Source organism: Neophocaena asiaeorientalis, unplaced genomic scaffold, assembly GCF_003031525.2.
Source record: "Neophocaena asiaeorientalis asiaeorientalis breed wild unplaced genomic scaffold, Neophocaena_asiaeorientalis_V1.1 scaffold315, whole genome shotgun sequence".
In the NCBI taxonomy this organism is placed as follows: domain Eukaryota; kingdom Metazoa; phylum Chordata; class Mammalia; order Artiodactyla; family Phocoenidae; genus Neophocaena; species Neophocaena asiaeorientalis.
The window spans coordinates 1,506,976-1,517,620 of NW_020172011.1; the positions used below are offsets into that span (position 1 = coordinate 1,506,976).

Below are 10,645 nucleotides of genomic sequence, written 5' to 3' on the forward strand. Positions count from 1 at the left end.
AGAAGAGAAACGGAGTTAGGATGGAGCGACGGGCAAAAGGGACCACACTCGGAAGGCTGAAGCTCAGCTCACAGCTCTGCTTCTCTGTGACCTCCGAAAGGTGCTAACCTCACTCTGGTTTTCAACCTCCCCCATCTCTAACAGGGTGATAATCAGATCCTCTCAGAGGAGAGTTGTAGGGCCTCCAGGAAGCAGCAATCTAGAATTCACACCCCGGTTTAACAAATGTCCATTAAGCATCCATGACATGCCCAGCACCGAGGGGCACACAGAAATGAATATGAGACCTTGGCAACAAACAGTCTGTGGAGATGAGAAAACTGTTGGGAAACAGCGTGCTAAGAGTTATGACAGGAACAGGCAGGCCCTGGGCACCCAGAAAGGAAGTTTCCTCATGTTGCCTGTGGTCAGGAAGCCTGGAACGGGAGTCCAGCCAGCTGCATAGCCATGCCACATCCAGAAGGATGAATGGAACAAGTACAAGGAACGGAAGTGTGGAATTGGCAATTCTGAGAAGGGGCAGTCCGGGCTTGGCCTGGCTGGAGAGCGGAATGGACGTAGGACGGCAGGCTGGAGAAGAAGGCTGGAATTGGACTTAGGAGAACCTTGTACGCTAAGCCAAGAGTTTAGTCTTTATCCTGAGGGCAGTGGGAGGCTGCGGAAGAATTTTAAGCAGAGAGGTGATGATGGGAATCGCAGTTAAGAGGGTTCTCTGTGGTGACAACAGGAAAGGCAGGGGGCAGCCGGGCAGAGCGGGATGTGGGGATGCCTGACAGAAGTCAGCAAGGAGGATGTGGGCTTGTGCAGGGGGGACTTGCCGTCTGCATTGGCCAACCATAGGCATTTGAAAGAGGCTGACTTACAAGAATCAGCTCCTGAAAAAACCCAGCTGGACCCGAGGCCAACTTCCACTTTCCTCTGGATATTTTCACTTTCAGGACGTCCTGTTCTGAGTCAACATTCCTCCTTCTAACCATGGGACTTTCCAGAAGGACCACAGCTCCTTCCATGCATCCACTTGACCTGGGATGTTCTGGATTTGGCTGTCGAGCGACTTTGCCTGCCTTTCCGGAGTATGGTCGTGTGGTCCCTGTGGAGTCTGCTTCTCTGGGAAGGTAAGTGGAGCGGGCGGGTGGCCTGGCCTCAGAGAGCTGAAGTCCCTTCCCCAGACATCCTGGCAGGATCCTCTCCCCAACCCGAGTGAGAACCCAGGAGCTGTGGAGGGGTAGGGAAGACTGAAGCAAGTTCTTGGGCAACCTTAAACGCTAGGCAGAGGCAAAGAGATGCAGGATCCTGGATAGAAGGATGGCAGCACATGTGCCTGAGACACAAGCTGTTTTGTGGCCCAGGGAGGTTAAAACTGAGGCTGGTGGTACCATTGTTGGGTTTTTTTTGTTGTTGTTGTTGTTTTTGTTTTTGAGGTATGCGGGCCTCTCACTGTTGTGGCCTCTCCCATTGTGGAGCACAGGCTCCGGAACCGCAGGCTCAGCGGCCATGGCCCACGGGCCCAGCCGCTCCGCGGCATGTGGGATCCTCCCGGACCGGGGCATGAACCCGCGCCCCCTGCACTGGCAGGCAGACTCCCAACCACTGCGCCACCAGGGAAGCCCCCCATTGGTTTTGAAAGAGATGGTCGTGAGAATGTGAGGGTCTGGCAGTGTTAACACATGCAAATTCTAAATGTGGTCTGGGGAGAGCAGGGGAGGGCAGGCCTCTTACAATCTGAGGATGTCTTTCCAACAGCCTGTGGGAGAGCTGAGACTCCTCCCTGCAGGTCTGTGGAAGTGGACATTCAGGAGGGATGAGAGACAAAAGCAAGTTAATATATTGCCTGTGGACTTGGGGTGGTCGATAGCGGTGTGATGTCAGAAGAGACAAATCAGGTCTCTTCAACACTGGGCGACACCACCTCCCCATCCTGTCCAATGCCTGACTTCCCTCCCTTGGTTAACAAGTGGTCAGTATGACAAGGGCCAGCGCTGCTAGGCCAGAGGATGGGAACCATGGGGTGTGGCAAGTACTCAGACACTGTTGTTTGTGTCAGAAGCTCACAGGGACTTCAAGATGATTTTGTCTGATGTCCCCACCTGAGTTCCTGGCTCCAAAAGTCTGCAGATTTCAACATTTCTAAACATGTGAAGGAAATCCTGCCAAAAAGAGGGAATCTGTTTGGTTCACAAATCTTTCAAACCCGTGGACATGGGAAGAAAAAAGAATTTTTCTGAGTGGTAAAAGAGATGAGTACCACTGGTTGAATGCACCCCCCTGCTTTACGAATGGGACAACGGAAGCCTTTAGAGGGAAGAGGTATGCTGAAAATTGCACAGCTTGTTAACGGCAGAGCCAGGGCAGGATAGAGCAGGAGTCTTGATTGACATCCAGTGCTATGCTCTCTTTATGGGACGTCTCCACTGTGCCTTAACCCTGAAGCCATCCCCAGTTAGGACTGAGATGACTGGGGCTGGCAGGGCAGTGAGACGGACGGGAGACTGGAGTTACCAGCGTCTGGCTGAGTGATCATCCAGAACACGGCTCCCTAACTAAACTCCCAGCACTTGGGTGTGTTCTCCATCTGCTTTTATTCTGCTCTGAACCCTCGCGCCCACCACCGCGCTGGATACGAGGGAAGTCCTCAGCCAATTTCGTCATGCATTCAGTATATCTTCCGAGCTTCTCCTACATCCCACTCCTAAACTGTGTTGGGCACAGGAAGTACAAACATGAGAAGAGGAACTCACAGTCTCATGGGACTCATAAACAAGTGGTCACAATAGAGGGACAGGAGCATTTGTAGTGGTGATCCCAGCCCGCTGTGGGAACACAGAGTTTGTAACCTGCAGTGACAGATGGCAGAGGCCAGGGGAGGCAGTGATGCTTCAAGGAGGAGCAGAAATTAGTCAGCAGAGGAGTCAGAGGGGCACTTCAAGCAGAAGTGTCACCCACACGAGTCACACTGAATATGTTCCCAGCAAAACAGCCTCTTGACATCTCACCCCCATTCTGTTTCTCCTCCTGTTCTGGATCACAGAGAATGGCATCCAGTGGGTCCCAAGGACCTGGGAGCCATCCTTGACTCCTGACTCCCTCACTCCCCAGATCTAATCTGTTACCAGACCCCACTGACTACACACAGTAATCTCTCCATTCCTCCCACTTCTGCCTGTCTCAGCTGCTCACTTCCTCAGTACAAGTTTCCATTGTACCTCCAGTACAAGTACAACCCCACTCTCCTTGGGATTAATAGACGCAGCCTCAGTCTTGCCCCACCTCCCGTGCAGCCTGCACACCTCTGCTGGAGTTGTCTTTCTAACCATGGATCTAATCACGTCACTCTCTTACTTAAAGACTATCCAAGGCCCCCCATCGCTCTAAGGATAAAGGCCAAACTCCAAAGTTGCTTTTCGGGCCCTGCAGGATCTGGCTCCCACAGACTCTGCAGTGCTATTTCTTACTCCCTCTGCAGACAACTACTTTCAGTTCCCCACGGTGCACCGGGCTCTCTCACCGTCCGGGCCTTTGTGTGTGCTGCCCACTTCGTCTCTAACACTTCCCCATCCCCACTCCAGGCCGCCCTCTGCTTGACCTGGCTGATTCCCATTCCTCTTTCTGGTCTCAGCTTAACCTTTTCTTCTCTGAGTCCCTCAAGGCCTGACAAGGTCACCCTATCAGCCTACCTGTGTTCTCCCGGGGCACCCATTTTTGCCACCATGGCAAATGGCTGTCTTAAGAGTCTGAGCTCCATGAGCACAGGGACTGGATTCCCTCCCTCACTGTTTTATTCCCAGTCCCTGGCGCAGTGCGCTCTCAGTTTGGGTGGAGGGAGTGTGGAGAGAAGGGCCTTCTCTCAGCTGCACGCAGGAGAGAGATGAGGACGTTTGGGGCAGGCAGAGTGATGGGGTTCTGTCCTTTCAGCACTACTTCCCTTCATTGTCACCGGAGCCCAAGTTCAGGGCCAGGTGGGGGGCTCGGTGCTGCTGGTGGCAGAGCGCCCTCCCGGCTTCCAAATCCGAGAGGCCATCTGGAGATCCCTCTGGCCTTCAGAGGAGCTCCTGGCCACGTTCTTCCGGGGGTCTCTGGAGACGCTGTACCACTCCCGCTTCCTGGGCCGAGCCCAGCTGCACAGCAACCTCAGCTTGGAGCTGCGGCCACTGGAGTCTGGAGACAGCGGTAACTTCTCCGTGCTGCTGGTGGACAAGGAAGGTCGAGCCTGGACCCAGACCCTACAGCTCAAGGTGTATGGTGAGTGCGCCTGACTCAGGCCCTCTGACCCACCTCCTCCCACAAAGCTCCGGAAAGGCATCCTGGGTCCTGGAAACTGGGGAGAACTGGGGTCTAGAAACCTCTGGCCTCTGACCTCATGGCTGATTCAGGGAACAGCTGCTTCCCCACAGGCACAGGTAAGAAAACTCCTCGGGTTCTCGCAGGTGAGCTTCCGGCTGGGGCAGCCAGGCTCTTCCGCCCTACTGTCCTGGTCTGAACTCTAGCTTGGTCTTTTCTTGTCTCAGTGGCCTTGGAGACAATACTTACTCCCTGACATTGACCTTTCTCACTTGTAAAACCAGTATAGTAATATTACCATGAAAATCCCAATAAAGGTAAAATCAGTGGCATTTGCGAAAGCATCTGGGATAGAGGCTGGCCTAGGCATCATCAATTCTAAGATAACAGGTTATAAGACGTGCCATTATTTTATGCACCACCAAAAAGAAATATAAGTATTGCAATTAAACTATGACACAATGTTTTTAATTTAAAAATTCATTTTAACTAAAGTATAGATTTTTTACTTATTTATTTATTATTTTTTTTGCGGTACGCGGGCCTCTCACTGTTGTGGCCTCCCCCGTTGCGGAGCACAGGCTCCGGACGCGCAGGCTCAGCGGCCATGGCTCACGGGCCCAGCCGCTCCGCGGCACGTGGGATCCTCCCGGACCGGGGCAAGAACCTGCATCTCCCGCATCAGCAGGCAGACTCCCAACCACTGCACCACCAGGGAAGCCCCCTAAAGTATAGAATTTTTATGTCATATTTCTTAAAAGAGCTCTTTTAGATGTATTGAGAGATTTAAAATTTACATCATCCGTGGGTATTCTCTGTTATTTGTTATTGCAAAATAAACCATCCCCAAACTTACTGGTTAAAAACAACAAATATTTTTGTTTCTCACAAGTCTGACTTGGCAGGGCTCAGCTGAGGTGATCCTCTGTTCTGCGTAGGTTTGTTAGGGTCATTCATAAAGCTGCTCTCAGCACCTCAGCTGCGGTGGCTGAATCCACTGGAGGCTGGATGAGTCTTTGTTTCCAGCAACTTCACCTCCACCTCTGTCACAACCAGCACCTCCACAACCACCGCCACCATGCCCTCCATCACCTGCACCACCATCACCACCTCCACCTCCACCACCTCCACCATCACCTGCACCACCATCACCACCTACACTTCTACCACTGCCACCGTATTTCTGCTGGTAAAGATAAAATGGCCTTTGAGCTCCTATTCATGTATCTAGTGGCTTGGAAAAGATATGTCAGTGACCTCTATTTCAGTAAAACCTCAGAAATCGAGATAGAATAAGGGGAGGAAAAGGTCCAAATTTAAGAATGGAGAGTAGGGGTGATAGCTGGGCAGAGCGAAACACTGAGGGAGAGAAAGGCAGTAGCAAACTGGAAAGAGAGAGACCCTCCCACACCTAGAGGAAGATAACTGGCTCATCGCTTAGGTGAGCCACACGGGCTGCCAGTGTACAGTTAAATGTGTGTCCTTTTCGATGCACACGACCCGGATCCATGTTGCACCATGTTGGCAAGCAGAGTGCTGGCTGGAATTCAGCACCCCGCTCTCACCTGTTACCCCCTGAGCCCAGCGCCCTTGCACAGTGAACAGCCTTCACAGCCATCCAGGCAGCTAGGGAGGCTCTCCCCCGTTCTGAGTCTCAGCTGCCACATATGTGAAATGAGGACGTTGAATGTGATAATACATGCAGCACCCACACCACTAAGCTCTAAAATGCCTTGTTCTCAGCATCTGAATTACAGATTTGAAGGAAATTGCTGTTTTATTGCTTCCAAATACGTAGCGTGATTAGAACTAATTGCGCAAAGCTGCCAAGCAGCCGTCCTTAGGAGCTCTGCTTTGACAATAGATAAGAATGATTTGAATTAGCAGATCAGTTACTAGAAATGTCAATGGGTGTTTCTGCTGTGACTGATTGTGTTTGGAAGCAGCTTGTCCTCTGAAGTAGTGTAAATATCTCCCTCCCCTGTAGTCTTTGTTTATACTATTAGGGCACCCAGCAAATCTTTTCTTTTTTCATATCACAAATCCCACCAGACTGAGCTGGCATTAATGAGGTTTTACTCAGCTTAACTTTGGAATGCTCTCAGAGACTGAGCCCTCCCACTGTTGCCAGAATGCTCTCCCGCTGGCCCCCTTTGCCATGAGACTCATGATCTACTCATCAACCAATGCAGGAAAGGGCAGCCATGGCCTGGGATGCCAGGACACCGATTTGTCCAATGGCCCAGGTAGCTGAGCACCTTGAGAGCAAGGGTTATGGAGATAACAAGGTAGAGCCCCTACCCCCTGGCCTGCTCCTTCACAGAATTTTGCATCCTTGTGATAATTTTCTTAGTTATTCATAATCACTTGTTAGTATGTCTTCTTCACCAAACTCCAAAATCTCCAAAAGTCCAGGAATGTGTTTGTTGTTTTTGTGCCTACCTTAACAAACGTTTATTGTCTCTCTGACTGATGTATCATGTATCAGGGAAATTTGATGACAAGGGATACAGAGAGTTCTCAGAGGGCTCAGAGCCATACCTGGAATATCAATCAGAGCAGTAAGGAGTGTGTCCAAGCTGGGCCTTGGAGGATGAGTAGGAGTTTTCTAGGAGGGTGAGACGAGAAAAGCATATGTGTACAGCTGAGCCATATGAAAGATATGAAGCATGACACGTTTGGGAGAACAGGAAATTAATTAAGATGGGTGGGGAGGGTGAGCAGGAGGTACAGCTGGAGAGGTTGACATCAACCATTTAATGAAGGATTTTGAATACCAGACTTAGAAATTCAGCTTCTGTCCTGTGGGCAATGGGAGACTGATGTGGCTTTAGAGCCAGAGTGGCCTAGTCAGAGGTGTCACCTAGCCCTGCATGGATCCCAGAGCTGGAGCTATGGGCCCCGCTCAGCATCCCTATAACCCACACTGGCTCTGCTGTCCTTGCTCAGGTGCAGTGCCCAGGCCCGTGGTGCAAGTGTTCATTGCTGTATCAGGGGATGCTCAGCCTCCCAAGACCTGCCAAGTGTTCCTGTCCTGTTGGGCTCCCAACATCAGCGACATAACCTATAGCTGGCGACGGGAGGGAACCATTGACCTTGATATCAAGCCAGGTGGCCTCTTCATGGACGGACAGGTGCTGAGTGTGTCACTGGGACCAGGTGACAAAGGTGTGGCCTATTCCTGCATTGTCTCAAACCCTGTCAGCTGGGACTCGGCCACAGTCACCCCCTGGGAGAGCTGCCATCACCAGGCAGGTATGCCAAGGGCTAGGGATCAGTGGTTGAGGGATTGTGAAGCATCCAGTCCACCTGTGACCCTGCCCCCTCCATGTCCAGCTCCAGGGATGGCCTCCTACAAAGATGTGCTACTGGTGGTGGTGCCTGTCTTGCTGCTTGTGATCCTGGCTGGTCTCTCTGCCTGGCACTGGGGCCCCTGCTCAGGTAGGAGTCCTGCAAGGGCTAGGGGTGGCTGGAGGAGGTAGGTCTTCTGGGAAGGAGGGCCAGGTTTGGACCTCCTCCTATTTAGGCTTACCTCTCCCATGTCATCTCTTGGCCCTCTCCATCTAACATTCTGGTCTCCAGTCAGACTGAACTACCTGAAGTTCCTTTAGCAGTTTTCAAATGAGCTACTCTCTTGCGTGCCTCTGCAGGCATTTGCACATCCTACTCTTTCTGTCTGGAACACACTTTCCGTAACTTCCCACCCAACTCGCCTTCTTCATTCGGCTGTCACCTCCACCATCTTCAAGGTGTGCCCCCTGCAGGAAGCCTTCCCGACCTTCTCTCCCACACCCAGGCTGGGTTTGTGTCCTGCCTTGACTCTCCAGTGCTCATCTCAGTCACAGCACTTACTGCCCTCACTCTCCCACGGAGTTCTCAGGTCTTGAAAGATAAAGGCTGAGTCACCACCCCCTGACACCTAGCAAGGGTTCCTGGAACATAGCTGGTATCAATAAAGGTGTGTTGAGTGAAAATCTAGATGAATCCCAACTCCCTCTTGCCAATCATCCTAGGAAAGGCTTCCTGAGAGGAGCACCTCTCTGGCCAGGGACTGATAGGGCCTCCTTCCCCCAGGAGAAGAGGGAAGGGGACACTCAGAGGTTAAGCTGGGTTCTGTGCTCTCCATCCAGCTCCTGAAAGAACTACCCCAGCTGACCTGGGCTTCGTGGACATGTCCATCCTAGGCTGTCTGGCTGGTCCCAGGATGGAGAAAGTGGGTCAGCAAGGAGAAGGAGGCATAAGACTTCAGTGGATGTGTCCTAAAAGGCAAGAGTCTTGGCCCAGCCACTGAGCATGCAGCTGGGCTGGCTGGCTGGCTCCTGTATGTTCTTTCCACAGGCAAGGGAGGGAAGAGGGAGCAGCAGGGGTCACACTCCACCTAGGGCCCTGTCTGCTCCTGAGAGGGTCTGACCTGGCCCTTTGCCTCAGACAGCCCCCAGGATTTGTGGTAAGAAGGTGGAAGCCAGGAAGCAAGCAGCTTGTTGTTTTAATGGCTTTATTGGATTATACTTCGCATACCGTGTAATTCACGCATTTCAAGTGTAAAACTCAAGGGCTTTTATTACAGCCACAGAGTTGTTCATCCATCACCACACTCAATCTGAGAACGTTCTCATTACCCCAAAAGGAAATTCCCAAGCCCCTTAGCCATCACTCCCTAGTCCCCCTTTCCCTTCCAGCCCCAGGCAACCACTAATCTCCTTTCTGTCTCTAGACTATCTCTTCTGGACAGTCTATCCTGTAAATGGAGTCATGCACTGTGTGATTCTTCGTGACTGACTTCTTTCACTTCGCCTAATGTTTTCAAGGCTCAGAAAAGAGCAGCTTTGGACACTGAGAAGGGTAGAGAGAATCCAACGACCGGGGATAGTGGGAAGGCTCTACCCAGGGCATCTGGAGGCTGACCCTTGGCTCTGACACGTGGCTTCTGCCTAGTCATTTAACTGGGTCCATCCCAGCTCTAAGTTTCTATACCTTCTACAGCTAAATGCGTGCTATAATTGCAGAGAAAGTCTAGACATTAGGAAGAACTTCCTGTCCTTGAAGCAGCTCCTTTTCCAGGGTCTTAGAAAACCAGGAGAGCTATTCCTTGCCTGAGGTGATCTTGAACTAGGACCATCAGGATTCAGAGGCCTTAGGTACAAACTTTGGAGGGGTAACCTTCGTTCTGATCTCCTTGCCAGGGAAAAAGAAGAAGGATGTCGGTGCTGGTGAAGTGGCTCCAGAGACAGAGAACCCCCTTGTTTAGGGTCTACCATGAGCAATGCCTGGACCACGAGGAACCCCACTGCCTAGTGACATGATGCTCTGGGATGTAGCTGGTACCTGGAAACCACCACGGACCTCGTACCTCCTGTAAGACTCCTGTACCACCGCTCAGGAGCAGCCTGGGCAGTCGTCACACTGGGAGGACAGGAAACACTGGCACAACCTTCCACACCTTCCCCCTTCCCTCTCCCCTGGTTGCATGTCCTGGATCTGCTCTGGGAAACGTGGGCCCAGCAGGACATCCCCTCAAGGACACTGGAAGTTCTCCAGGATCCACAGATTGGTTGTCCAGGGCACTCACGCCTCCACCATTGTTCATGAAGTATTGTTATGGATTGAATTTGTCCCCTTTAAATTCACATGTTGAAATCCTAACCCCCAATATCTCAGGATATGACTGTGTTTGGAGATAGGGTCTTTAAAGAGATATTTAAGGTTAAATGAGGTCATTGAGATGGCCCTAATCCGATATGACTGGTGCCCTTATAAGAAGAGGGAGAGACACCAGGAATGCACACACAGAGAGAAAAAGCCATGGAAGGACACAGAGAGAAGGAAGCCCTCTGCAAGCCAAGGAGAGAGGCCTTGGGAGAAACCAAACCTGTTAACATCTTGGTCTTGGACTTCCAGTCTCCAAGACTGAGAAAATAAATTTCTGTCGTTTAAGCCACCCATTCTGTGGTATCTTGTTATGGCAGCCCTAGCAGACTAACACAGCTATTAACCAACCAGCATCAAAGGATTACTTCCAGCCTGGGTCCTGGCCTCTGAAAGACATTAGACAATCACCCACTTTCAGTCCTAAACCCAGCCCCTGTCATTTGAGACCCTGATGTTTCCCACAACCAAGGAATTATAAGAAAAGGTCTAGAACCTGATGAAGAAGAGACATGGGGGTCAAGGGTTTCTCTTTCCTGCTTGAAGGACTTGCAAGTTCATGGTCCTCAAAGGTAATTTACAGTTCTAGACAATCAAGGGATGGTTGACATCTCATGGTTGGGATGGGTGCCGTTTTGCTGGTAACATCTTTTTAATTGACATCTTCACCCTCAGCACTGACCATCATGCCTCCCACAGGAGCTGGAGTTGGGTGTGAGAT

General features: G+C 51.3%; 1 protein-coding gene across 2 annotated transcripts; it reads left to right on the forward strand.

Annotated features, from left to right (window-relative positions):
- The first annotated feature begins 540 nt into the window (after nucleotides 1–540).
- Nucleotides 541–9,985, forward strand: SLAMF8 (SLAM family member 8). Of its 2 annotated transcripts, XM_024750288.1 has the most exons (7): nucleotides 541–608; nucleotides 939–1,115; nucleotides 2,045–2,307; nucleotides 3,913–4,239; nucleotides 7,228–7,533; nucleotides 7,615–7,719; nucleotides 9,462–9,985. In XM_024750288.1, the coding sequence occupies exons 3-7, from the start codon at nucleotides 2,256–2,258 to the stop codon at nucleotides 9,524–9,526; spliced, it is 855 nt and encodes a 284-aa protein (XP_024606056.1). In that variant the 5' UTR covers nucleotides 541–608; nucleotides 939–1,115; nucleotides 2,045–2,255; the 3' UTR covers nucleotides 9,527–9,985. The 2 variants fall into 2 exon arrangements, with proteins under 2 accessions (XP_024606056.1, XP_024606066.1); XM_024750298.1 differs by lacking the exon at nucleotides 2,045–2,307.
- The last annotated feature ends 660 nt before the right edge of the window (nucleotides 9,986–10,645 follow it).